Source organism: Blastomyces dermatitidis (assembly GCF_000003525.1).
Source record: "Blastomyces dermatitidis ER-3 genomic scaffold supercont1.8, whole genome shotgun sequence".
In the NCBI taxonomy this organism is placed as follows: domain Eukaryota; kingdom Fungi; phylum Ascomycota; class Eurotiomycetes; order Onygenales; family Ajellomycetaceae; genus Blastomyces; species Blastomyces dermatitidis.
In genome coordinates, this window is record NW_025544781.1 from 1,231,088 (window position 1) to 1,257,498 (window position 26,411).

General features: G+C 46.5%; 7 protein-coding genes across 15 annotated transcripts; 6 read left to right on the top strand and 1 right to left on the bottom strand.

Annotated features, from left to right (window-relative positions):
* Positions 1-45: 45 nt before the first annotated feature.
* On the top strand, positions 46-1,896 carry BDCG_07198 (uncharacterized protein; the record flags this gene model as incomplete). The annotated part of the gene is made up of 1 exon (XM_045422983.1): positions 46-1,896. The coding sequence occupies one exon, from the start codon at positions 46-48 to the stop codon at positions 1,894-1,896; it is 1,851 nt and encodes a 616-aa protein (XP_045278488.1).
* A 682-nt stretch (positions 1,897-2,578) lies between these two features.
* BDCG_07199 (uncharacterized protein) lies at positions 2,579-3,422 on the top strand (the record flags this gene model as incomplete). The annotated part of the gene is made up of 4 exons (XM_045422984.1): positions 2,579-2,648; positions 2,745-3,017; positions 3,162-3,268; positions 3,372-3,422. The coding sequence occupies 4 exons, from the start codon at positions 2,579-2,581 to the stop codon at positions 3,420-3,422; spliced, it is 501 nt and encodes a 166-aa protein (XP_045278489.1).
* Positions 3,423-5,414: 1,992 nt separating this feature from the next.
* On the top strand, positions 5,415-8,796 carry BDCG_07200. 2 transcript variants are annotated; one of them, XM_045422986.1, is made up of 5 exons: positions 5,415-6,281; positions 6,333-6,445; positions 6,512-6,877; positions 6,947-7,003; positions 7,077-8,796. In XM_045422986.1, exons 3-5 carry the CDS (start codon positions 6,571-6,573, stop codon positions 8,219-8,221), a joined length of 1,509 nt encoding a protein of 502 aa, XP_045282029.1. In that variant the 5' UTR covers positions 5,415-6,281; positions 6,333-6,445; positions 6,512-6,570; the 3' UTR covers positions 8,222-8,796. The 2 variants fall into 2 exon arrangements, with proteins under 2 accessions (XP_045282029.1, XP_045278490.1); XM_045422985.1 differs by having other exon boundaries at positions 5,769-6,445.
* A 14-nt stretch (positions 8,797-8,810) lies between these two features.
* BDCG_07201 (uncharacterized protein) lies at positions 8,811-12,460 on the top strand. The gene has a single exon (XM_045422987.1). The coding sequence runs from the start codon at positions 9,080-9,082 to the stop codon at positions 11,624-11,626; it is 2,547 nt and encodes an 848-aa protein (XP_045278491.1). The 5' UTR covers positions 8,811-9,079; the 3' UTR covers positions 11,627-12,460.
* BDCG_07202 (extracellular salicylate hydroxylase/monooxygenase) lies at positions 11,642-21,920 on the bottom strand. Of its 7 annotated transcripts, XM_045422989.1 has the most exons (6): positions 21,343-21,920; positions 16,178-21,274; positions 15,935-16,108; positions 13,404-15,757; positions 12,630-13,324; positions 12,035-12,546 (listed from the first exon to the last, which is right to left on the bottom strand). In XM_045422989.1, the coding sequence occupies exons 4-6, from the start codon at positions 14,012-14,014 to the stop codon at positions 12,431-12,433; spliced, it is 1,422 nt and encodes a 473-aa protein (XP_045282031.1). In that variant the 5' UTR covers positions 14,015-15,757; positions 15,935-16,108; positions 16,178-21,274; positions 21,343-21,920; the 3' UTR covers positions 12,035-12,430. The 7 variants fall into 7 exon arrangements, with proteins under 7 accessions (XP_045282030.1, XP_045282034.1, XP_045282032.1 ...); XM_045422988.1 differs by having other exon boundaries at positions 11,642-12,546; positions 13,404-15,762; positions 15,935-21,274; positions 21,343-21,918; XM_045422992.1 differs by lacking the exon at positions 21,343-21,920 and having other exon boundaries at positions 11,977-12,546; positions 13,404-18,055; positions 18,131-19,815; positions 19,879-20,487.
* Positions 12,558-17,707, top strand: BDCG_07203. 2 transcript variants are annotated; one of them, XM_045422996.1, is made up of 5 exons: positions 12,558-13,342; positions 13,448-15,546; positions 15,609-16,205; positions 16,268-17,073; positions 17,133-17,707. In XM_045422996.1, exons 2-5 carry the CDS (start codon positions 15,178-15,180, stop codon positions 17,518-17,520), a joined length of 2,160 nt encoding a protein of 719 aa, XP_045282038.1. In that variant the 5' UTR covers positions 12,558-13,342; positions 13,448-15,177; the 3' UTR covers positions 17,521-17,707. The 2 variants fall into 2 exon arrangements, with proteins under 2 accessions (XP_045282038.1, XP_045282037.1); XM_045422995.1 differs by having other exon boundaries at positions 12,558-15,546.
* On the top strand, positions 19,423-25,480 carry BDCG_07205 (C6 transcription factor). The gene is made up of 5 exons (XM_045422997.1): positions 19,423-19,787; positions 19,861-22,240; positions 22,333-22,529; positions 22,589-23,097; positions 23,171-25,480. The coding sequence occupies exons 2-5, from the start codon at positions 22,017-22,019 to the stop codon at positions 25,019-25,021; spliced, it is 2,781 nt and encodes a 926-aa protein (XP_045278492.1). The 5' UTR covers positions 19,423-19,787; positions 19,861-22,016; the 3' UTR covers positions 25,022-25,480.
* Positions 25,481-26,411: the final 931 nt, after the last annotated feature.

Below are 26,411 nucleotides of genomic sequence, written 5' to 3' on the forward strand. Positions count from 1 at the left end.
ACGGCGTGTATTTATTTCATTATTATTTTAGCCGCCTGCAATATCATGCGAATTAAGCCGGGAGTAAATGGCAACGAAGACACGGCAGTGGCAAGCAGCATCGGTGGCACAATCTATAGGGATGAAGTCGCAATGGCAAGCGCCGATACGACCCGTCTTCATATCTCTCCATTGACGCCAGAGCTCCTCCAATCCATCCTTCGTCTCGCCGCGGTTGAAGCTGCGACAGATATTTCCTACCACTCCGTCCAGACCTTTCCCGAGAACGACTACGGATTTGTTAACCTACCTAAAATGGACGCAGAGAAGGTTGTGAAGAAACTGAACGGGACCATTTTGAAAGGGAAAAAACTAAAGATCCACGAAGCCCGTCCGGTCAAACGCCCTGCGCCAGACGCTGACGGCCACCCCGATACTGCCTCCACTTTACCCCGGTCCAAACCAGACAAAGCCTCGAAAGAGCAGAAAACTACAGATAATATTGTCGATGGGCACGAATTGCCCCAAGGTAGACATGTAAAGCGTGGTTGGACAGAGCCCGCAGGTCAAAACAAGCGCAGTCGCAAGTCAGACAAGAAGGAGGAAAAGCGCAAGTCTCAGTCCTCAAAGTATACAGAAAAACCCGAGTGTCTATTCCGGACGACTGTGCCTCCCAATCGGTCTGACGTCGTAAAAAAGAAGAAGAAATCATCGGAGAAGAAGAAAAAGAAGGACAAGATAAATGGGGACGTGGTTGTGCATGAGTTTGAGAACTTGACCACAATCCCGAGCTTCCTTAGGACTGGCGAAAACCCCCCAGAAGAAAGCCTCACCAGTGAATATGTGGATGGTAAAGGCTGGATAGACCGCGCAGGCAACGTTAAGGAGAAACGGGTTATGAAGGACAGACCTAAAGCGAAACTATTACCGCTAGAGTCGAAAGGGGTTGGGGAAGGCAAGAAGGGAATGATGGAAAAGGTTGTCCCACAGCGACCAGCTCATGCCGAGGTGGACAGTGACGAGACTTCGTCTAGTAGTTCTTCCAGCGAAAGCTCCTCTGAAGAAGAAGACAGCGATTCCGAAGAAGGCGAAGAAGCAGATTCTGGCCTCTCGTCCACCTCTTCATCCAGTGGAAACAACTCAGCCTCATCATCTCCATCGTCTGAAAGTGGCGAAGAAGAAGAAGACGAAGAAGGGAAGGAGGAGGAGGACGAAAAGGTGCAGAGCATGAACAAGGAGCATGTCAAACAAACCAACAACACCATAAACACGACCACCCACCCATCTATCCTCCTAACTCCCAGCAAAGACTCACCAAATCCACCCGCCACGAGGAAAGAAAAAACCCCAGGCCAAGACTCCAACCCCATCCAATCACCAGCAGTTGCCACAGAAGTCCACCCTCTCGAGGCCCTTTTCAAGCGACCCGCCAAACGACGTGGTTGCAGCAGTTCGAAACCGCCTTTAGAGATCAACACGCAATTCAGTTTCTTCGACGGTGGTGACGACGATGACATCGAAGAAGAACAAGATGACCACGCTATGACGACCGCAGAGCATAACCGCTCTTACCACTACCTCAATATAGGAGAGCCGCAAACCCCTTTTACGAAACAGGACCTTATGTCACGAACTGTGCGCAGCGCGGCACCCACTCCAGACACTGCCGCTCCGAGCAGGAGTAGATTTTGGGACGATGATGATGTTGATGAAACTGAAGCTACTTTGGCTACGCCCTCGAAAAATCTGACAGCGGCTGGTGAGAAAAAGGATGAAGAGAAGAATGAGAGTGACTTTGCGAAGTGGTTTTGGGAGAATCGGGGCGATAACAATCGGGCATGGAAGAGGAGGCGGCGGGAGGCGGCGAAGGAGAAAAGGCAGAGGGAGAATAGGCAGAAGGGAATTCGGGGGAAATAGAATAGATAGATGGGGCAGTGTCGACAGGTTCGACGTTTCACTTTTTTTTGGTTTTCGATTTTAGTATGTTCCGCGTCCATTTTTCTGAACCTACGATCCGTTATATTTCTATGAGTTCTGCTTGTATATTCATGGCGAGGAGTTTTCATGTCCGGATATATATCGTCTGTTCGCAATGGCATTTCCCATGGAGAAATTAGAATTGAGTGCTTTTCAGCTACTTGTTGAATATCTCTGATGCTGAGGATGACTTTTGCTCCGTCTTCTACCAACTGCACCTCTTCCCTATACTTGCCAACTTTTGTTAAAGCCTTTGGAGGAGTGAGTCAGTCACGGTTGATAAGTGTGGATAGGCTGGAGGGGCACGGCTGGCGAGAAAGTTTCGGACCGTAACTTAAAATCTGGGGCCTGGAAACCACCTGGGCTGAGTTGAGAACGAAGAATGGGCTTTCCTAGGAATCTCCTCTGCAGATTTTCCCGACAGAGAAGCCAATCCCGAGCTCGGGATCGGCAAGCGTCGATTGCCGAACCTTCCAAGTCTCACGGCATATCACGTGCTGATTCGCCAAGCCTTTTGAACGCCATAACATCATCAGAGCAGACTGAGCTTCGAAGCCGCAAAAGACACTGAATACCTCCACGAGCATCTCTGAATGGAGATATCATATAACACGTCGCCGTCATGATACCACGAAGTACTTTACTCATCTTACTCATCGCTATCTCCCTCACTTCTCTCGTTTCCGCCTCCAGTGAGTAGCTCCTTAGCTTGACCCCTTCCAAGCTGCTCTCCCCTCCTACCGGCTGCGCTTCGATGCTAACAGGTTCCCTACCTACCGAACAATTAGTTCATACCTCATTCTGCAAATGTACATGTTTCTCCAACAGCACCATTATCCAGCTAGGACCCCCCCAAGCGAAGCCCCTCTCCCCATCTCCTGCCATATTCTTCTTCCCTCGAGACGATAAGGAGGACGGAGACGACAAGAAGGATCCGGAGAAGGGGGATAAGAAATATAGAGCGCTGAACTGTAATGATTGCAATCGCCGATTTTGCCTTGGCTACGGACTGCCCAAGTGTAAGGGGGCGAAGGAGGATGATGTTGTCACATCATGTTTTCGTGAGTACTGCGTGTTCTTCATCTTGGCCATAGCCACAAGTTCGGACTCGTCTGGGGATGGATAACAAACATACCACAATATCTCTATTTGGGACATGACACACTCTATATACATAGTTAGAACTGGCACTAACAGTTTATTAGAGCGCGACTCTAACAAGGACAAAGCTGTCGTTTACATCTTCATCATTGCAACAGTGGGACTATTAGTATGGGCGGCAGTAAAGCCATTGGTAGAGAAATGGATCTTAGTAAGTCTCTCTCCATTCCTCGGGGATGACGGGCGCGAAATAAATCATTTTCCTTTTGCCATCCTTGGGTCGTGCGTGCTAACTTGATCTCCTCGATATATAGGCAGTAAGGGAGCGGAGATCGTACCTCCCAATCCCCGGTCAAGCTCATTAAGTCGCGGAGCACGATTTATTTACACGATTTACATTGGAATTTCGTTTGCATACCAGGCATTTTAATTTTTGGTTTTAGAATCCTTTGTTGATTTGTTGGGAGTGGATTTGTTTACCTCGCACGAGCTCTGTTTTTGGAGCACTTTTTTCTTGTCGAAGCCATGACTTTTCATTATCATGTCTCTCTTTTCTTCGGGGCTTTTATTTATTTTTTATTTATTTTTTTTCTTCGTTTTCGTTGTATTTTTGGAAACCCATGGCACCATGCATATGGGAAAGGGGTTAGGAGGTTGCTTCTTGGCAAATGGACCACGCATTTTACTGCACATTTACTTCCGGTCAGATGAACCAAAAAGAGAAGCAACTTTGGAAAAGGGATTGGTCCTGTTACCTTTTCTATTTGCCAGTTGGTCACAAGATTCTATGTGCCTGTGTCGTGGAATATGTACATACATATCAATAGACAACACTGCAAGAGGTAGCTCAAAACGGATATACAGACTAGTTTTGGATTGCAGGATGCAATCTGGGTGTAGTCCGTGGCGCATTCCGGTTGGTTCGGTCCGAAACTTGTCTCTTGGTTAAACAGAAGAAATTCATAGCTGGCTTTCCACAGGCCTCCAGTGGGGTGGATAGTGTAGTGATAAAAGCACTGTCCATGGAAGGCTCATGGTAAGTAGAAACTGGCTATAGAATGGCTCTTCTGAGACATTAGAGTTGCAGATTCAAATTCTGTCTTCATTATAAGAAGATTTTACTATGATCTATTGATTACATTTACAATCCGAGTCTTGACTCCAGAGGATTAATCAATAGATTAGAAGAAAATGGTTTTCAATATATGTATATAATTCAGACAGAATGACATTAAGTTCAAGTGTATGAAAAGTATCTTTATATTCACTCAGATTCAATCACATTTTGATGATTTTCTCTGAACAGTCTAGTTTAGAGAATAGAGATATCAAAGAATCAGAAATATAATAGATTTCAAATTAAGAGTAGTGATTCTAGTGAAGAATTTCTTCTGATCAATATGTAAAATCATATAATTAGTAAAGACTAAAGACTGCTCGAGATATGTATACACCTCAGTGAGAGTAATCAGATGAGTAATTAAAAATAAATTCTGCTCTCAGATTAATAAGATGTTGAGGGAGATCTTCTGCATAGTCTCTGACTGAAATAGAAGAGTTAGTTATAGCAGTCTATAGTGACAAATGTGATATATGAGTATTTTATACGTGTTACAATGAGCACACATCAATGATACTGATTGTATTAACAATCAAGATCTTCTCATTGAAGATTGTATGAAATAATCACTTACATTAGTGAAGAGAAGAGCTCTTGACCTGAGACAGTCTGTATTATACTCAGGCCAGCCTTCAGAGAAATCTATATTCAGAGGTCTCTACGCTCAGAGATCTCTATACTCAGAGCCGCTCTATACTCCAGAGCTCTATACATAGAGAGACTCTATACTCAGAGTGAGAGAAGGCTCTATCCTCTCATCTGAAAGCGAGACAATAATTAGCATCATGTCTTGCCATTGATATGATTAATAAACAAGCTGAATTCACAGCTTTCAGTCAATAAGCACTCAATAATTGAGATGGCAGAAAAATACACGAAGTGTTGTCTCACTCTCAGATGAGGGGATCTAACTAAACCATATAGAGTAGTCTAGTGTAACTGGTGCGTGACTATAAAATCAGTATTATGTGGAATTAGCCTGTACACTGAAAAACATTGAAAAAAGCCATTTGACACATTTGTCGCCTGTCGCAGAGTACGGATATCTGCAGTATCAACAAATTAGATGCATCAAACATACATTTCGCATTTGACAACAACTACTTTGCCGCACTGGCGCATGGATTTGCCCACTTCCGGCCTGGGCGGCAAGCCACGCACTCACTTGGCCATAATTTAAAACCAATTATTTCTTCCGGGACGCGCTAGTGGCGAACATTTCTATCATCTCGTAGACTTTGCCAACAGCTAAATAACGACCGAGTCCGAACTGGGTGTGCTTCAAAGGGTCCTCGGAGGCGGGAGATATATCGCAGCAGTGTCTTTTGAGGCAATTGCATCAAAATCTCGTGGAGTTAGGATTTGATAAGGAAAGGGGGATAAAATCCCGTGCTTATTAATACTCTATTCAATTGAAAAACGGGCTGACTTCTCCCTGCGTTTGAGATGGAATTCTATGAGCGGGGAAAGGGAAACAGCACCCACATACATATGGCGATTCCGCCGCTCATCGGAGCAGCAGGCCTGGCCTAACTGCAAAACTGTGGGGCAGTGTGACTGAAACTATCTCCACATACCATCAACCAAGGGGGAAGACTGGAACCATCTTCATCTGTCAAGTACTGGTACTCAACATGCTCTTAAGCGATAAGAGAATTTGAGCGCGGTTGGGCGGTTGAGCGGGGATGGACAAGTACCGGGTACTTGTCCATGCGTCATAATGGAACCAAGAAATGATTTTACGGAACGTATGGTTCCTTGAGCCGAAGCCGATATATCAAGCTTAAAACCCCGCCACTGCTGTCATAATTACTCACACTGCGTTCATTTCTATTGTTTATATTCTTTTGCCGAACTTGCTGTTAAACACCGCCAAATCTCTCATTCTGCTTGATAGGCACTTTACACTCTTGTTCCTGTCTGTACTCCGGTCGTGCTAAAAAGTATCGAGTCGAGATTGAGGACTCAAATCGCCATATCAAGTCGTTGCGAGGCGTATCTCAACATCGAGAAACCGATGGGTTACCGCCGTCGACATCGTTAGAATCGATCGGAATCTGAGTTAGACAGGCACAAGTGTCGGATTCGTGTTGAGGGGATAGCCGTAAGGATCAAATTACTCTGTGAAGAATATGTCATTAACACCTCAGGCAAGACCAAACGGCTCTTCCTCCACCGCCAATACGACCAATGCCACCGCAACGCCTACTGCAAATCGGCTCAATGCCCCCGATGAAGCCTTTCCCACTATACAGCTCTTTATTCTTGGTAAGCATATGCCCATACTGGAACATGTGGGCTTTACAACCATCGAAACTAACAAGTGTGTACTAGCACTATGCCGCCTGGCTGAACCCATCGCCCTAACCTCCATCTTCCCTTACTCATGGATAATGGTTAAAGACTTTCACATCGGCCGTGAAAACAATGCCTCCTTCTACGCCGGAATTCTCATTTCTGCCTTTGCTCTGTCGGAGAGCTTGACAGGCATGTTCTGGGGTGGGCTGTCTGATAGAGTTGGCCGCAAGCCAATCCTGCTCTTCGGCTGCGTAGGTACCATGCTCTCTCTGCTTATAGTCGGGTTTTCCACTAGTTTTTGGGTAGCACTACTTGGTAGGGTCATCGGTGGAATTTTGAATGGGAATATAGGCGTGATCCAGACAATGGTGGGAGAGTTGGTCAAGAAGCCAGAACATGAACGTACGATTTTCCTTCAACCTATCCAGCTCGTGACATGTTCTTTTACGTCTAACTTATTATTTCCTACAGCCCGTGCCTACGCGGTTATGCCATTTGTCTGGTCTATCGGCACTATTATCGGCCCAGGTAAATTTTATATCCGCATAATCCTATCTCCATTGCGTGTGAATGCTTGAATACTGATCTACCATTCCTGTAGCAATCGGAGGCTACTTCGCAAGACCCGCTGACTCCTTCCCGGATGTATTCTCCCATTCTGGAATTTTTGGCATTTTTCCTTACCTTCTCCCCAACATTATTTGCGCGTTGTTGCAGCTCATGAGTATCATAGCAGGGTATTTGTTCTTGGAAGAGACACATCCCGACCTACTCAGGGGTGCAGCGGCTGTCGAACATCCACATGACGAGGAGGAATTTGGGGTACCACTGGGCGCAGTGGCTACAACTGGCTCTACAGCTCACGCCTCAGCTGATCTGCGCGCGAAATCATATGGTACTTTTAACGACGTGGAAATGCACAATGACGAAGAATGGGATGTTGAGCCGGACGGAAAATCCCTCGAAAGTTCTGCTGCTGAAGAACCTAAGGTCTTCACGTACCGCGTCACCATGCTTGTGATCGCATTGGGGATATTCACCTATCATTCCATGACGTACGATCATCTACTACCTATATTCCTCCAAGATGAAAGATCCGGAACAGCCTCCACAATCTTAAAATCACCATTCAACATCCCCGGCGGCCTGGGCCTTCCAGTTCAAACAGTCGGACTAATCATGGCCGTCAACGGTATAATCGCCCTTCTAATCCAAGCCATACTCTTCCCACTCCTAGCAGAGTGGCTGGGCGTATGGAACGTCTTCGTGCTGGTTACCGTCCTACACCCAATCGCATACTTCATCGTCCCCTTCTTGGCCTTCCTCCCGCAAATCCTACTTTTCCCTGGGATATATATTTGCCTGACGATCCGCAACATATTCTCCATCCTAGACTATCCAGTCCTATTGATCCTCATCAAACAAGCCAGTCCGTCACACTCCGTGATCGGTAAAATTAACGGTCTCGCCGCTTCTGCCGGCGCAGCGTGTCGAACAGTTGCGCCGCCGGTTGCCGGGTATCTTTATAGCATTGGCTCGAAAATCGAATTCACTGGCCTCGCATGGTGGGGTAGTGCGATTGTTGCTATTGTGGGAGCTTGTCAGCTATACTTCATGCAGGGCAAGAAGCACACGACCGTGTCGGTTACGGCGCCGGATGTCTTTCTTCATCACCCTCATCATGGGGAGGAGGAAGAGCCATTAATCCCCGAGATTGTCCATGTTACTGTTCATGATAACGCTTAGCGGGCTTCGATTTTCCCTTAGGTTACGCTTGCTTATTTAGCCTCGTGAATTGGGTTGAAATTGCCCCTTACCTGTCCTTCTGCCGTGCTTCTTGCCTTTTACTGGTGGCGTTACTTTACTCCTTGCGGATGATGGATCAAGTGACATATGGTTATACTATTATTATTATTCCCCCATAAAGAGTATTATAAATAATGTGTCTATGGGTGATGGCTAGTTTTGTTTTCTTCCGTTTTTTCAATCTCTACTTTATATGTTGGATTTGATACTCTTGCGAGGCAATTGATTTTATTTTATCATACACTTTTTTTTTTTTTTTTGGAGAATTGTTCACGCTTTACGTGATTTGGTTTTAATACGGGGTTACAGTACACTACACTCTCCCAATCCAATTACTCCAATTGATATTATTATTGATTTTCTTTCCCCGTAGTATCTAGCTGAATAAAATAATTCTATCATTCTCAACTTAACGCTAATATCATGTGGTATAATCATGCTAGACCATATGTAGTTTAGCTTTATTTACATCCGTTGCTCCCCAGAACAATGCCACAGCAACGACCATCGCAAACATTCAGTTGTCAATCTCTCACCACCAAGTTTTGGCTGGATGAGACGAAACAGCCATAATTTTCCTCTGCTACATTAACTTGTAGAGCAATTATATCCAAGCTTACAATTTGCGAGCATATTGGTTTTGACTACCTTTGCTTTCCCACATCCTCACTTCCAAGTCAAGACCGCGAACGCTTCAGAAGCCGCCGTTCATACAAAAAAAGAGCAAATCCGCACGAGGTGCCGTTTGGCCCTCTAAGACTTTTATTTTTTGTTCCCCTTTACTTTTGAAAAGAAGTTATGGCCGAAACAATGGACAGCCCTCTATCCGTCCTAACGCCGTCTAAGCGGAATTCTCGTCCTCCTTTTTCTCCCAGCGCACATACTCCGCGAATGCCGGGTTCCCCGGCTATCAAAGCCTCAACGATTGATAATGTCGCCAACACTCCTTCAATGAAAAGCCCACTTTACAGCGATGAGAACAGGCGTCCTTCGACATACGACGATTCCACGGTTCCTTTGGAATACGGTGATGTCGGCGTTGGCCACGGCGGGGATAGCCCTTCTAACGCTGGACACGACGGCCCTGCAAGTTCCCCATTTCGGTCGACTGTGCTCAGTGACCACACGCCTCTCTTTCGAGAAGCTGAACCAGGGAATTTTGGTATGGATGAGCCGTATGAAGAGAAGTTGGATAGTCGGGAGCTTATGCATGGTGTCGAGGAAGAGAGGGAAGAGAGTTTACATGGAGAGGGTGAACTTCCTGCCATCAAAGAAGATGTTATGGACGATGGCGACGATACCCAGCCGCCTATTGAGAGTCGCAATCAAGAGACATACGAAACAGAAACTGATACGAGTATGCTCAACCCACATGGCAACCGCAATAATTACGGGGAGGAATCCAACATCACAACACAGGAGAAGAATAACGAAAGTATGAGCACTATCTACCAAGGTGGCTTAAGTGATAATGACGGCATGGCGGACAGCCATGGTGGGAACGAGCACCACGCCTCTTGTGATCAGGACGATACATGCCTAAGCACCTTCTCTGCTCTTCCTAATTTAGATATGACTAGCTTTGCTCAACTCAGACGAGACTCGCCAATGAAGCGGGTAAGAGAAGGATCCGTTAGCCCGCAGAAAAATGTGCGCGTCGCCAGATGTCCCGACGACATGCCCGACACCCCTAACACAATCAAGAGGAGAGGCATCTTTTCGGAGCAAGATGGAGGAACACCAACACCTAGACGAAACTACACCCGTCGCGATAGCCATATGAGCTTTACCGAATTTACAGACCAGATCCATGCATTTTCTCGCGCTTCATATGCCGCACAGGGCGGTTACCACTCTCCAGCTCGACGACAGTCTCGATTTTCCCCAGGAAAATCTACCGCCTCTGGATTTCGCTCCCCGTCAAAATTTTCTTTGCTGGACTTAGACATCCCCCCTGCTCCCACTCCTCGGTCTATTCCAAGCATTACTCCTAGAGAGCTAGAATCCTTGAAGTCTTCTTTCCTTTCGGAAATATCTTCTCTGAAAGCTACACTTAGTGGGAGAGATGCCGAAGTTAAGTGTTTAAAAGAGTCAGTTTCGGATGCGGAACGCAGAGTTGGGGAAGTATCCGAGGAATTGCGAAACGAGTGTGCCCGGAGAGAAACCGAACAACAGGAATGGGATCGAAGAGGGAAGGAGATGGAATCAGTCTTGAGAAGCGTTAGGGATGAAATCGTTGATGCAGAGCGTGAGCGTGAGAGGCTGAACATGAAAATCGAGGAAGGAGAAAAATGCAAGGAGAAATTGGAAGGCAAAATTGTGGAGCTGGAGAGCCAACTTTCCGCCGCCAGAAATGCAACAAATTCTCCTCCTACTGAGGCTGATAAGAAATCCGCTGAAGAAACAGCCAGAGAAATCCAGGATGCTGTTGAAAAGGTTGCTCGTGAATTACATACACTTTACAAAGGAAAGCATGAGACTAAAGTCGCTGCTCTAAAAAAGAGTTATGAAGCACGATGGGAGAAGCGTGTTAGGGAAGCAGAGAGGAAATTGAAGGATGCATTGGAGGAGAACGACCGCTTGAGGGCAGAAAAGGACTCCAACATTTCTGGTGGGGAAGGTGGATTCTGCGGAGAGGCTACATTTATTCGAGAGACCGAATCGCTTGAGGCAGACAAGCGGGTTCTTGAAGCTCATGTCAAGGGCTTAGAACAGGAGATCATATCTATTAAACGTGACAGTGAAGCCCTTCGATCTGAACTAAAACAGGAACGTGCAGAAAAGGGTGAACTTGTTGCAGCCGTTGATGAGTGGCTTGCAATCCAGCAATATCAAAACCAGCAGCAACTGCACAACCACCATGACCGCGATGATGAGCAGCGGCAGCAAGAGCAAGCGGAGGAAGATCAGATGATCCAAGAAGAGCAGGCAGAACTACAGCGACAACTGCAACAACAGCAACCCAGACGAAAACTTCCCGAACCACCTACTTACCGCCAGCGTTCCTTTTCCGAAGATGAGCCACCCACCACACGATTCGATAATAGCATCGGAAAACCAACGCAAAATCTAGAAAACGACGCTATCCCTAGCGGCAATAGTAACATTGGCCGTATCCAAACTTCTTCATCCTCATCTGCCATTCGACCACCCGGCGGTCCAACTCCTAAGGCTCCGAGGTTTGGAATGCCTGCTCCCAGCCATTCTAGAGGAAATAGTGGGAGCGGGAAGTCTATTAGTTCCGGGTTGCCGACGAGTAGTGGTGGGATGTCTGCAGCCGCGGCGGGGAGGAGTGGGATTATGAGCTCGATTGAGAGAATGGGAAGAGGTGGGGGCGCGGTCTGAGGATTTTTTCTTTTTCTTTTCTTTTTCTTTTTTACAGAGCTGCTGTGTGGATGGGGAAATGGAGTGGATGTAGATGGCAGGGAGGTGGATCCTGTTGGGAGTTTTCATCGTTTCTTTTCTCATTTTCATTTCCCCTTATATATTATTTCTATGTTTATCTTTATGCCGTTGTTTATGTTTTATGATTTTCTTTGTTTTAATGAGAAATGCTGATGAATGTTGTGATGTTTTACTTGGTCTGTTTATGTAGATGTATGATCTGACCAGAGAGAAAGAGATGGTACAATGAATGTTTTCATTGCTTTGCTTTGCTTTTCTTTTCATTCTGATTTCTTGTTCAATGATTGCCTCATTCCCATGTCGCGGGATGTGATGTATATGGTTTTCGTCGAGGATTGCAGGTCGATGGTTTTATGCTATGTAGTGTAATTGACTACAGCGGGAAATAACGGGTATCAGAGGTATTTTCATTCTTGTTATTGTTTTCTTTTGCACATTGTGAGAGAGAGAGAGGTGGAGCATCGTGAGTATTCATTTTTACCATTTGGATTGCTACTTGCAAGTACATTTTTGATTTTTCAAAAAGTGCAGGATAGGGGGTGTTCAAAATGAAATTAGAAAAATTCAAAAGGGTATAATGTAATTAAATAGAGATGTGCTAGGACATTTGACGATGTATGTGAGTGGAGAAGGGTCAAATAATGGATAGATCAGAGAAGGGAAACAGGGAGGAGCATTAAAGATAAAATTACGGTGGTGGTGCTGATCTAATCCACGAGAAGCGCTGAATACCCATGGATAGTCCTACATCTTGCCTTTTTCCGGCTTCTTTTGTTTCTCTGACTGGATGACACGGTTCACATCTTCCGCAACGTCATAAGCAAACAAGTTTTTCGACCAAGGTAGAGTTGGCATGCAGCCTGTCATCGCAGGAGAAGGGAGGAATATTAGCCAATTTTCGGTCGAGGTTCAAGAGAGGGGGAATTAAGGAGAACTAACTCACCAACGATAAAAAGTACTATGTACAAGATCCATTCTTCAAAAATAGTCAAGTTTCTCTTCTTATTCTCCATCCGTTTCGCCTTGTTGAGAATATCCTTAACCCGCGGCTGGCGGATTTCCATATATTTTTTCGAAGTCTGCGAAATAGCAGCCTTTTCCGCCAACGCCTCCGTCTCCGTTGGAGATTTAAGGTCGTATCCTTGGCTCAAATAATAGGCCAAGAACATCGAGAAACACTCTACATCCTCCAGTGCCTGCGATGTTCCCTGACCTGAAGTCGGGGGTAAGGTGTGCGCCGCGTCTCCAATCAGCACAACCCCGTTACGCTCCCATGTTGGCAATTCAGGGGTTGTCCACACCGGGTACATTGTTTCGACTTCGACGCTGTTGATGATCTTCTGGATTACAGGATTTCGCCAGTCGCCATGTCGTTTCTGCAGGTCCTGTTTTACGGCTTCTTTATTGATGGTTTCGGGATTGGGACAGTCGTCAATGGCATAGCTAGACCACCACATAACGGTCTTTCCAGGAGGCAAGACTCCCTGTGGTATGTGTCGGTTAGGGACTTCAGCATCTGTGTCTGAGGGAGAGTAGCCAAAGAACCCGTTCCCTCCAAACACAATATTCATGGCGCCTGCTTCGACGTGTGAGCTGATGTCGGCTAGGGGCACGAAGCCACCGATACCAACTATGCCTCTATAAAAGGGGATGAATGTTAGCTATGCGGGGTTTCATATAACCTAACAGTGAAATGGTTAGGAAACCAAAACTCAACTGATAATGTGGGGGGTACAGATCCTGCCCTTCCGCGGGAAACAGTGCCTTCTTTGCCACGCTTTTCAAGCCATCCGCGCCGATTACAAGGTCGACCTCTACATCTGGACTCCCATCCGCAAACTTGATGATATTTCGTCCATCCGCATTAGCCACAACCTCCATAACACGCTTATTGACAAGAACGCCATCCGGAATGCGACTCCGTAGAGTCTTCCAAATCGCATGTCTGCTCATGGAAACGGAATTAATCTCCGGGTCAGAACCGCCACGAGTAGACATCCGCATCAGCGTCCAGCCATACGAGTTCATAAACTTCAGGGTGCCATAGGGATACCCGGCCCGTACAACGTCGTGGAAGAGTTCTTCATCCAGCCGTTGGAGGACCCTGAGTCCGTTGGGACCCACGCCAAGACCTCCGCCCACAACGAGGGAGGCAGAATGGGTCTCTCCTAGCGGATGGGGGGATTCGAAGTCCCGGGGGGTAGCGTAGGCTTCATAGATGGTGTATTCATGGTCCTGAGATGGGGACGGGGGCTTTGGGAGGCGCTTCTTCAAGGAGAGATAGGCGGCGCATCCGCCAATGCCTGCGCCGATGATGGCGATTTTCATTTTTGATAGCGAAATGGAGAAGTAGGCGATGAATACACTGGATAGACTATCGTTGAGACCCGAAATTCAGCGGGCGCATTGGGAAGATGCTGCCCTGAACAGATGATGGTATATATAGCCGCCGCATTCTTCCATATCCTACTGTTAATTTTGCTGCCTGAGATGGAATCAATATCATGCTCGTGTTCATTCTGCGTGACAGTCGGGCAAACAAACGTCATAGTCATGCAAGGAAAAGCCACATATTTTTAGCCATTCGGCCAGGCTTCAGTAATTATCGAGAGAAGAGAACATCCTATACAGACCTTCTCTACCCAGTCTAGATAGTTGATGTTTCGAACTGAGCGTGAACTCCGTACGAGGTGGCATACAACTCAAGATTAGCGGCTAGGCAGCAGAAATACCGATCGTGGACACCCGGACTGTTGATATGGCGCTAGTAAAGATATCAACCACAACCTACCCTACCTACCTCTCTTTGTTCTTTGTTTCATCCATGCAGACACCACCCTGCAACCAAGAAAGGCTCTATCTGCTGTCATGACTGTCTTTGACTATGTTGGCTCGCTAAAAAATGTACTGTCTAAACTTTGGACCAGACTGTTTGGAGCTGTCCATGGAGATGGGCACAATGAAACTGCCAAAGAGTTGGGTCAATCCCTGCAATAGATGCTGGGCAATTGCAATTTACACTAATGAATTGCACTCCTTTTTGTTGCTTGCCTTCAATGAGTGAAGCATGAAAGTGCATTACTGCATGGCTGAAGCTGTTATGTCAACAGATGGCATCTCCTTTAGACATTTCTTATGACCCAGCCAATTTCCGCTGGTACATGACAATTCACCTCCCTCCAGTGAGATGGCCAAGTTACAGATGCAAATGATTCCTTTGATAAAGTCCAATAAATGGGATGCTACAGCTGCTGCATAAGAAGGATCACAGATATTTCTTTATCATCAATATCAACAGCTATTCATTCTCAGCTGTGGTGATCCTCAGAAGCATCCAGTGGACTTTGCCCGGAATTCCTCTAGACCAGTTTATTGGACTCTATGGGATCTGGAAGACATGAATTTGTCTATATATACCACCTTTTCCCCCAGGCCTGCTACATCAATCTAGTATCCAGAGACTGAAGCCTTGGACTTTGTTATCCGTCAGAATGGAGTCGGAATCCGGCGCCTACCATAAGCTCTCCGACCCTACGCTGCTGGACAAAATTGATAAACTGTTTGCTTGTAATGTGGGGAGCCATATTGCTCTGCCTCAACTAGTTGTCGTTGGAGATCAATCGTCTGGTAAAAGCTCGGTTCTTGAAGGCCTGACAAAGTTACCATTTCCTCGCGACAGTGGCCTCTGCACAAGATTCGCAACTCAAATCACCTTTCGGAGGGCGGAGGAGAAGAGAATTACTGTGTCGATTATACCTGGTGCAGATGCGAACCTTGAACATGCCGAACATGTCCGTTCCTGGGGAATTGTCGATCTTCCAGAACTGAACCGGCCTTCTTTCGCGAACATCATGGCTAAAGTGAGTTCGCTTTTGCCATGTGCACTCTGAACTATTGCCGACTGATTGGATAACATTAATAGGTAAACGGGGTCATGGGGTTAAGCGATTCACTGGACACATCTGGTAAGACATTTTCAACCGATGTTCTTAGGCTGGAGGTCTGCGGTCCCGATGAAGATCACCTAAGCATAATCGACGTTCCAGGTATATTCAAAAATACTACATCCGGCTTAACTACGAAAGAGGATATCCAACTTGTCAGAAACATGGTGCAAGAATACATGAAGAACCCGCGAAGTGTGATGTTGGTAATCGTGCCTGCAAATGTCGATATCGCAACCCAGGAGATTCTAGAGATGGCAAAAGAGGTCGATGCTCACGGGGAACGAACAATCGGTGTACTCACGAAGCCAGACCTTGTTGACAAGGGCGCCGAAAAAAAAGTGATTCATCTGTTGGAAAAGGAATCGAGTTGGAAGATGGGATGGAGTTTAGTACGAAATCAGGGCCAACAGGATCTCGACGACGGCACACAGGATCGCGACAAGGCTGAAGAAAGTTTCTTCAGGTCGACATCTCCCTGGAACACGATTGATGAGGATAAAGTTGGAATCAATTCGTTGCGCACGCGGCTCCAGGAGATTCTTACCTCGCATATCCGCCGGGAATTTCCCCATGTCAGTTTTCACTAGTCTAAATAACTAAATAAAGGGTCTACTACTGATATAACTTCGAGTAGGTGAAGTCCGAGATCAGCAAAGCTCTTGCTCGCAAGAAAGACGCGCTAGCGTCCCTAGGCCCAGAGAGGGACTCTACAGACAGCCAACGAAAGTATCTTCTTGACATAATCACCAAGGTTCAGCACATATCATTTCTCGCATTGGCTTCCGATTACGGTGGCAATGATATATTCGATCGAGAGCCGTCCACAAAGCTTCCCACTATTTTGGTGAACAGAAATGACAGGTTTTCTGAGGACATGGAGCATTGGGGACATCGATATGCCTTTGTTTCCAGTGCGGATGGAGAAGATGAATCCGGGGAGGTGATCGATGGGGATCAATGTGAATCTGGAGGCGAAGATGCTCGCGAAGAGGGAAACCAGGGTCCGACGAGTAGGTCTATAAAAGACCCTGAGGGCCTTGAAGACATTCTTACGCCCCCAACAACTGTTCAGCATGCTTTCCAAACACACATTTTGACATGGCTGAGAGATACATTCCGCAATAGCCGTGGTTTCGAAATTGGCACATTTAACCCGTCAGTTCTGTCGCCGATCGTAAAGAAACAATCCGTCAACTGGGAAATTCTTGCGCTCGGTTACGTCAGCGACATGATATGTGCAGTCCACTCGTTTATCCTAAAAGTACTGGAATCGGTTTGCAAAGATCGGCCGGTCCGTGAACGTTTACTGTCCCTTCTGATGGATCCGCTTGTTGAGATATACCAGCGGTCTCTACGCCAGGTTAAATTCCTCCTGTGTGTGGAAAGAGATGGCATTCCCATGACGCTTAATCACTATTTCAACGACAACCTTGAGAAATGGCATGCCTTCCCCACTCCCCGAAGTTCATATTGGTGTGACATACTGACATTGTTTGCAGCCGCCAGAAACGGATAGAGACCGCGATGCAAAAACATGCAATTAGCGACCGTGCTCACGGAACAGTCGTCCGACTCCAGGATATCGTGCATCAGAACCATATGAGTAACCTCGAGCATACCGTCCGCGATCTCCATGATATCTTGAAATCGTACTATAGAGTAGCTCGGAAACGCTTCGTGGACAGCGTGTGCATGCAAGCGGTAGATTACCATCTCATCGCTGGTCGACAGACACCCCTCAAGCAATTCTCCCCAGCCTTTGTCCAAAGCCTGTCCGCAGAACAACTTAGTGAAATCGCTGGAGAAGATCCCAAATTGAGACGGAAACGCGCTCAATTGCGTAAGGAAATAGGTGAGCTGGAGGCTGGGAGGAAGATTTTGCTATAGATGGCTTATTCTTCTTCGAAGTGTGGAGGATGTTCTAGAGGAAATGGATCAGGCTAGAGAAGTTGGTATCTTTGTTGCAACTCCCCCTCCAGCTCTGGGTGTTTGTTATATTACTGTTCTGCTCAAGGTACCAATTAGTAACTGATACCCCTATTTCAAGATTGAAAAAGTTTTTTATGCTGTTCCCCCTGTGGTATAAGTTTCATGGCACGTAAACATCTCTGTCCCGTAAATCTGCACAACGGATTTCTACTCGCTAATTTGGGACCACCACTTGAACGAGGCAGAGGTTGTATGGAGCGCGTGATGACTGAGGATATTGGCTCTCCCTTCCATCAGGTTGTAAACTAGGATGGCTCCTCGAAGTAGTATGTGAAGATTGTAGATATATGTCGCATGCTAGTGGTCTGCGATGTCACATCCGTTACAAATGACCCCGGACTGTGTGTAAATAACATGATCTAAGCCGTTGGTTAATTATCACGGCAATTGTGCTGGGAATCAACATCTAAGTAACAGATTGAAAGCTGGCGGGCTACATCCTTTTGTATAGTTAGTTAGCTATGCTGTCTTATATCAGCATGGAAGGAAACGATTGCGGAAGCCCCACATGATGGACGCCCCGGCAAGAAGCGCAAGGAGAAAAAAATAATTATTATTATCACCCTAGAGGCAAACGAACAGATATCGGATGGTTGCTTTCTGGGCGCCCTCGGCCGAGATATTCCCAGCCAAGCTAGTCTGCTATCCCGACTGTCTCCGCAACCCAACCCCGGCTTCCCCGCAAGGATTCGATTCTGAGAAATTTTATTATTATTTATTTATCACTCACTGACTGTGACTGCAGTTATCGCCTTATCCCGCCTTGATCAAAAGTTGTCGGCGAATCCCTCCCGGGATTCGTATTAGTATATTGGTGTGCTCTACTCGTAGTCTGTGGGTTTTTATCCCTCTCATTCCAAGAACAAAAAGAAAATACCAGACAGGTGATGTAATGTAAGGATTGTTGACGCATTGGTCATCATTTCGTTAGTTAAACTAAAAATGCCCTAATCGTGTACATTCCCAAGAGAGGAAGCTCGTTTGTTTAGCACTTGGGATTTACCTGGGCGAGCGCTGAGCAATGAGTCTAGATCAGCGGCATGCCGTTCTGCGAGGGAGAGGGAGAACAAGCAGGCGGGTAGTCCGTCAGGCCGCGCGGGGTCCGCTCAGGGGTGGTGATGGTTATTTCAATCCCGCATTGTCCAGGCGTGCCCAATAGATAGGGCTATATTCAAAACAGGTTTTTTTTTGGTTTGGTAGACTCGATAGAGGCAAAAAAGAACACAAGTCGCTCACCTGACAGCACAACTCTGTTGTCTTTCGCGGTAGCGTGCCCGTTAGACGGCCTGAACGGAAGATTTCCGAAAACTTCGAAGCACGCTTGCGATGCTCTCCGGGATTTTGATGGCCAGAGTTCAGGCAGACTAAAACTTCAGATTGACGTCAAGGCTAATTATCACTTTCTGATACTTTCTCAGAAATTATTTGACTCATCTTCGATTTGGACGTGGCTCTCCGAGACGGGGTGTTCGACGCCAAAAAAAATCCGAGAGAAATATTCTAACGAACCAAGGACTTCAGGTGCTTCCTTGGTGTGATAGAGTCATAACTCCAAGTTGAATTCACCCCACCCCTGAGCAATCATAAGTGAAGAGCAACCAGAAAAGTGCAGGACTTTCCGCAGCCACTTTTAACTTTTTATCTCCTGGTGGAATCGGGGAACCATCCGGGTAGGTACCAAGCGTATATACAGTGTTTATCAGATTTGGTAAACTTAAATTTTAAAACGATGGAAGGAGATCCAAGAGAAAACTGACAGCCTTTGTTCGAGGTCTTTGAAAATAAAAATAAAATAAATAGCAAGAAGGGGGATAACAATGGGGCACAAAAAATGAAGTCCCCGTCCCCATCTTTGGGGCGGAAAGTATTCGGCGGCGAAGCAATGTGGAGCAATCCCAAGCTCCATGAATAAAGTGAGCTACCTAGCTCGTTGCTCCATTAACTAATAAGTGTTCCAGAAGGAACAATCGCGTGGCGGGAGGCGCTAGAGGCAGGGCAAAGGAGAGGCGGAACCATTGGAAATCCCACGAACTCTACAGCACAAATTCAACAGTTTGAGAGTCGTCTTCCGATGAGGTTGAAGACAAGGCCATCAAGTCCAGCATACGGGACTAACCGCGGACGATTAGGGCATGCCAGATCACGGGGATTTCGAGGTTACCAACGTACGTCGTCGAACAAAACAACAGGATTCTAGCATCCAACTGATATAAATAACTATTTCCTTTCATTGCATAGGGAGTGACGGCTACCAACGAATCTGCAAGTCTGACCATGTTCCTTCTTATCATTGAAAATCCTGCCCCTCCCCCGCTTTACTAATCAGTATCACCCCTCGTAATTGAAGGGTTTGAGCTGGCCAGTCGCATGGGAGCAATGGATCTCCAAAGCAGGCTAGCCAAAACTTCTTCGGTAGCTAACGATGGCTTAGGTTTTCCTAGCCTAGATGAACAACCCAGAAGACTTGCCCGAATGGGTGCCACATTGGCTTGAGAGGATGACCGCCGATAAAGGAATGCCCGACGCAGAATATTGGGGAACCCCGAAGCTGGCCGCTTCGTTTTCTCAGTCTCAGCCTTCAGGCAAATGGTTAAAATCTAGGGCTGAAAGGAAGTAGTTAAGCGTCCGACCCCGGACTTTTGTGTGGTCGTTGCAGGCATCTCGATCTCGAAAACCCAACTCGAGAGTCCAACAACAAGGATTTCCTGAGCCAAGGTTGGACGAAACAACCTGTTTTGTCCCACAGTTTGGCCACCTGACCGCGCAAGCCCGAACAAACGCAAAACTCCGAAAGCAAAAACTACTTTGGCCATAAATAATCAAATTCTGGCTACCCCATGATCTCAACTTTCCGCGAACTTCCAAGATCGGGCAATTAGTAGACCATATGAGAAACTGCTCAGTACTTATTACATTGAAGCTTCTAGAGCACAAGGCATCATGACCTGAATTAGCGAGTCTCAAGAGGTGCTTCCAGGGCAAATCATCAGTAATCCACGAAGCAGCCTGAAAACCAGCACGCAAAATTATTCCAGTGGCCCACACAAAACTTAATTCTCCTTACATGTTTGGGGTATCAAGGTACCTAGGTACCGAACACCATCCACCAACCGTCCTCCTGGAGAACAATCGGCCGCAGCCCGAGGTAATTTCACCAGCTTGGCAAATTCCTGCGCCCTTGGACCCTCTTGCAAACATTTAGAATTATTGATTTTTTCCGCAAGTTTATTAGATGGCGAACAGGCTCACAAAATCAATAATAATGATCCAAATATGAACAGCGGCAGTTTTTATGCTTACTGCGTATGTTGAGAGATAACAACTACATCTCGGTACTATGCATTCAAAGGGCAAAAAAAATATTTCAGGTACAGGCCCGGCTCTCGGCATTCGCACCCAAACACCCGGATGAAATTTTGTCTCATTGCATAGAGCTTCATAATCCGCATCCAGCATGGCAATAATAATAATCATCATATATTGTGCATGGGCTGAACACCCTTCCTTTAAACAGAAGGTCGCACGTTTGCGTTTTATTCATGTGAGAGTCAGCGATTTGTTGTTCGTTGCTTGAGCCTTCCAACTTTTAAGATCATGAGAACGCCTCCGTTTCTCGCCGGAGCAGAACTTCGGCAACAAGGACCCTGCACAACTTGGCAGTCCTCTAGATTTAGCGGCGAAATGTATGACCGCTAAACCAGTTAAAATAAGCACACTTACTGGAGAGGCGGGCTCTTCGGCGGTTCAGTGTGGGGTTGGGTCCCCCCTTGACCTGGCGATTGGCGGTTCAACTCCTTCTCTCCAGCTACTGGAATTCTGAGAAATTTCTCGTCCCATCGCGAACTCAGTCTAGCGTCTACTATCGTCCGAAAAGGCGCGTTGTTCTTCACTTTTAGCACTCCGGTTTACGAGCTCTCAGCGCCGTCAGCGGTCGTCGTTAAATGCCCAGGTCTCTTCGTTTTGGCGCCCCGCCGCAACCTTGGAAGTTCCCCACAGGGCCACAGCCCACGCTTTGAAACCCGCAAGTCTCATATCCGATATGGGGGAGGCAAACAATGGCGAGCTGCTATGGCTGCAGCTTGTTGCAGCTTGTTAGGAGATGAGCAAGCTTTGCGCCGGAATGGACTGGCCTACATAAGAGCTTGGTCCCCACCCCCCCCCCCCTTTTTCCCTCTATTTTGCCCGCCTCTCTATTTTGTACAAATTTTGTGATACACACTCTCCACTCTTCCTGTTTTGGGATTTATAAATATATTTTGATAATATCGGATCTTCTTTACGATTCTTTTTGCTCCCTGACTTTCTCTAAAATTGTGTTGATTTCGGAAACCGATTGCAAGTTTGGAAGAGTTAACTCTCTCATACATACTACGCTGGCCACAAATTCATTCGTCATGGCTTCCGTCGAGGTAGCGGAACTGCAGCCGCAGAATAAGCGGAAAGCCGCCGCTGCAGGCATTCAGACTACATCTCGCCCGGTAAAACGTCGCGCATCGAAAGCTTGTTGCTGTTGCAGGGCGCGCAAGGTCCGATGTGATGTCATGGAAAATGGCTCTCCGTGTACGAACTGCAGATTAGATGAAGTGAAATGCATTGTCACCGAGAGCAAGCGCAGAAAGTCAGTTTATTTGCCCAAGCAACCGCGAACGTTTGCTTGATGAATTAAGCTCCTTATAATTTGAATGAAAGCTGATAGATGTTTGTTCTCAGGAAGTCTCGAGGTGATGGAGGCGCTTCAAACTCCACACCGACACAATCAGCTAACACACCAGACGATTCGGGATTTGCCTTTAACACCAGCACTGAGGACCATATCGGGGTGCCAATTCCCGATCCGCTAGCTCCGTTGTCGCCATCTCAGTTATCAGTGGATTTGGAGCACGGTCATCACGTTCCGCACCTATTATGTTCGTCGTTTATAACATCTACAGATACTATCTTCCCAGTTTACTAATGTGACTTCTAGATCAAACGCAAGACAACCGAATCAAGCAGGAAGATCGACGACGCAGAATGTCAAGTATTTCGGCGCGTCCGGCCGCTCGCCCACTGTGTAATATGACTTCCGCCGTTCAACAACTACTTGATGTCGATTTTGGAGCCCGCATTTCCCCCCAGCCCCCACAGAAGCCGAAAGGCTGGCTACCCAACTTTATCCGCCCTCTGCCGGCGAAGTTCCAGTCCGACGATATCGCGTACCTTGAAGCCAAGGGTGCTCTGACAATTCCGAGTGAGGGGCTGCGCAATGAACTCATGAAAAGTTACCTGCAATTCGTTCATCCGTACATGCCACTGTTGGAATTGGACGATTTCCTGCGTACTATTGCACGGAACGATGGTTCGCGTCGTATGAGCCTTCTTCTATTTCAAGCAACTATGTTTGCCGGAACTGCATTCATCTCAATGAAGCACCTAGTAGAGGCTGGCTACGAATCAAGAAAGGATGCCAGGAAAGCATTCTTTCAAAGAGCTAGGGTATGGCAAGTTTGGGTTTTTCTTGTTTTGCTGTCGAGGCCTCTCGCTAACGTGTGTTTGATTCATCTTTTAGCTTTTGTATGATTTTGATTACGAGGTTGATCGGATATCTTTGGTCCAATCCCTTTTGCTGATGACTCACTGGTATGAGATGCCGGATGACCAAAAAGATACTTGGCATTGGATGGGTGTCAGTTTATCACTTGCACATACTATTGGCCTCCATCGAGACCCGTCTTCCTCCTGTGTGGACCCTAGACGACAAAAACTCTGGAAGCGCGTTTGGTGGAGCACTTACACTCGTGACCGCTTGATTGCTCTAGGAATGCGACGACCCACTCGGATTAAGGATGAAGACTGCAATGTCCCTATGCTCACGCTGGACGATTTCGATGTCAAGCCACTCTCCGCCGAAGCTCTACAAATAGTTGGAGACTGCGAATTAGCGCATAATATTGAGCAACAGAGGCAGCTTGCAACCATGTTTATGGAAAAATCCAAACTGTGTCTTTGCATAAGCCACGTCCTTGGCGCGCAATATTCGGTTCTGGGTCACAAGTTTGGAGGTACGACGGAGACTACAATGATGTTGGTCCCAAAGAAAGCTTCATCGGAAACATGTGAAGTCCAGAAATGTGATCAGGAGCTGGAAGCCTGGCTCTCTAGTCTCCCGGAGGTGGCTCAGTATCTACGCCCTTCATCATCTAGCTTTGCTAATGGGGAGGAAGTCCTACATCTCCACCGGGCATTGCTGAAGATGATATACCTTACAACCTCTAGTGCATTACATCGTCCACAAGTTCTTCCTGCTACCCCATCCTCAACAGTTGAAGCTGGACTTCAGGACCTGTCCCGCAACAAAGTCCGCTATGCTGCAATCGAAATCACAAATATTGCCCAGCACTTGCATACAATGGACCTCACCCGCTACCTCCCAACTACGGGAGTCACTGTTCTGCTCCCTGCAGTCATCATCCACCTCCTTGATATCAAATCCAATGACCTTAATATCCGATCTGCCAGTTTACATCGCTTCTATCAGTGTATGCAGATCCTGCAAAGACTGAGGGAAATTTATGCGTCTGCAGACTTCGCAACGTCCTTCCTTGAAGCCGCCATTCGGAAAGCTGGAATTCAGGTTTCCACCCAGGTACCTGAAGAGCAACCAGTTCGGCCAAGCGCACTTCATTTCTCTACCGGCCATCCCGATGCCTTGACTCCACCACCGGACAGCATGCCAGATAAAATCCCGGACTTCACTTATACTTCAGTCACGCCTAGCATTCCCTTCACTCAGGTGGAGAAACCGGATATTCTCTACGCTTCAACGCCACCTCAATCCGTGGGAAGTGAAAACGGAAGCACTAATAATATCCGCCCTGATTTTTTCTCCGATGAAGCCGCACTTAACGGCACCGAAGATAGTGACACGAGTCTAACAGAGCTCATGAATCTCGCCCATGATGCAGACATCAACCAGAACGACCTCGACGCGTTGATCAATTTCGACGATGCGGGCGCGAATTTCTTCGCCGGTGAAGACGGCATTGACGGCATTGACCCTACGATTTCGAGCATGTCAAATGACAACAGCAACAGATACAATCTTGATAACATTGACTGGATGCATGATTTTACTGAGAACAACCTCAACAACAATAATAACAACAATACCATTGAGACGAACAATAATAATAACAATAATCTGCAAGTGGTCTCAAACTTTGATCAGAAGCCACTTGATTCCGACGACAAAGCTGGAGAACAACATATCTCTATGCCTAACAGCACCCTGAAGAATGCCTCCATCGAGAACGCAGGCGCTAAGGCTACGAGTCCCAACTCTCCTTTTACTGAATGCGAGCCATTGCAACTAAGAGCAATAAGCATTTCTGCTGATACAGATTTCAACGCATCGATTTGACGACCGGGTGTTATGCGACTCGGGCCCTGATACCCCCATCTTTAATGTAATAAAACAGTTTAACGGACATTTTCGCATTTTTTCGTTTCCTATTTCATGAATAAAGGAATATCAAAATTAGATCTGGGAGTTTACGTGATGTCTACGGACTGCAGGGTTATATTTTATTCATTTCTTATTTTTGGCGTGTTTTGAACCTAATGATGCTGTACGCCCCTAATTTGGGCAAGCAATGAGAATGTTTTTAATAATGGAGAATTTGAACTACACATTTTCTACAAAGTTCACAAAATGAAGTGATAAAGCCAAAAGATAAATAAACATAATAACCTCGAGTTAACTATACGCGCTTCGTCCATTGCAAGCCCTGTAACTATGCCATAATACGCACATAGGTAACTACCAGATATATATAATTTGACATTGAATAATAAAAACATCCTTCATATGCTTTTCTCATCTTCCCTTCTCTAAACAATTTCAACTCCACACATTCCTGCTATGTACCCGCAATCGTTCTCGTGTCCCGCACTTCCAAAAACATAGCTCCGGAGCATGCACTCTGTGGAGCTACCTCAAAAGCTCATTGATGGGTGACTCTCATGATGATGCAGAAGGCTAAATGTGCGAAGGCCCCCAAGCCCCCATAGCCTCGGTTTGTTTCATGCACGCACGTCTCGCGGGAAGGGCGGGCTAAGGAGAATTAGTTATCATAGGACGATTGCGCTATTCCCTTTTTCAGTGGGAGAGGTTGCTGAGGTCTCTCAGGAATCAGGAGCGAAGCGTTCTGGAAATGGTCGTGAGCAAATCAGTCTTGTCCTGAACCTTGCGAGGAAGAAGTCGTCTTTTAACATGTTCACGCCTTTCATTCCTTCTCCCTTACTTGTGTTGCCAGAGATTGCTCAGTCGAGCGGGGTGCGCTGTGTTTTTTTGAATATTTATATTTTCACCGAGCTAAGTTAGTTGAAATGCAAATTGGAGAATCGCCGAGGCACGATTTCACTGACTTCAGAAAGCTGAATCTTCACTTATTGATTTGTTTAGCTTGACGAGAATATTCCCCCCCTTCGCACCCGCTTGCCAGCGTCGACGAGGTTTATTATTTTGCAAACCACTCTGTAGCCCTAATGACTGCCCAAATCGGCACAGATTAGGGCTTTTTACGTTTTTAAACTCGTTACATTCCCCCGTCTAACCTGAACACTTCGTTGACATATATAGGAACGGCTCAAAAGGTTTTACATATTTTTCGAATACCCATGAGTGTTCTATTTTGAGAAGCTCTTGTCCAAGACTTCTTCTCATTAAATTTGCAAATAGCTTGGGACAGGTAGTTATATCATCACCTTCGACCGCTTATGGGTTCGTTTTGGCGCTGGTTCCACAGACG

Excerpts from the sequence above, each read along its gene's own strand:
- BDCG_07200 (XM_045422985.1), top strand. The coding sequence starts at position 6,310 with ATGTCATTAACACCTCAGGCAAGACCAAACGGCTCTTCCTCCACCGCC. Across the intron at positions 6,446-6,511 it reads TATACAGCTCTTTATTCTTG|CACTATGCCGCCTGGCTGAA; the intron begins GTAAGCATATGC and ends AGTGTGTACTAG. Across the intron at positions 7,004-7,076 it reads CGGCACTATTATCGGCCCAG|CAATCGGAGGCTACTTCGCA; the intron begins GTAAATTTTATA and ends CCATTCCTGTAG.
- BDCG_07201 (XM_045422987.1), top strand. The coding sequence starts at position 9,080 with ATGGCCGAAACAATGGACAGCCCTCTATCCGTCCTAACGCCGTCTAAG.
- BDCG_07202 (XM_045422988.1), bottom strand. The coding sequence starts at position 14,014 with ATGAAAATCGCCATCATCGGCGCAGGCATTGGCGGATGCGCCGCCTAT. Across the intron at positions 13,325-13,403 it reads CTGTACCCCCCACATTATCA|AGGCATAGTTGGTATCGGTG; the intron begins GTTGAGTTTTGG and ends CCCCTTTTATAG. Across the intron at positions 12,547-12,629 it reads CATAGTACTTTTTATCGTTG|GCTGCATGCCAACTCTACCT; the intron begins GTGAGTTAGTTC and ends CTGCGATGACAG.
- BDCG_07203 (XM_045422995.1), top strand. The coding sequence starts at position 15,178 with ATGGAGTCGGAATCCGGCGCCTACCATAAGCTCTCCGACCCTACGCTG. Across the intron at positions 15,547-15,608 it reads TCGCGAACATCATGGCTAAA|GTAAACGGGGTCATGGGGTT; the intron begins GTGAGTTCGCTT and ends TAACATTAATAG. Across the intron at positions 17,074-17,132 it reads AACGACAACCTTGAGAAATG|CCGCCAGAAACGGATAGAGA; the intron begins GCATGCCTTCCC and ends CATTGTTTGCAG.
- BDCG_07205 (XM_045422997.1), top strand. The coding sequence starts at position 22,017 with ATGGCTTCCGTCGAGGTAGCGGAACTGCAGCCGCAGAATAAGCGGAAA. Across the intron at positions 22,241-22,332 it reads ACCGAGAGCAAGCGCAGAAA|GAAGTCTCGAGGTGATGGAG; the intron begins GTCAGTTTATTT and ends GTTTGTTCTCAG. Across the intron at positions 23,098-23,170 it reads CATTCTTTCAAAGAGCTAGG|CTTTTGTATGATTTTGATTA; the intron begins GTATGGCAAGTT and ends TTCATCTTTTAG.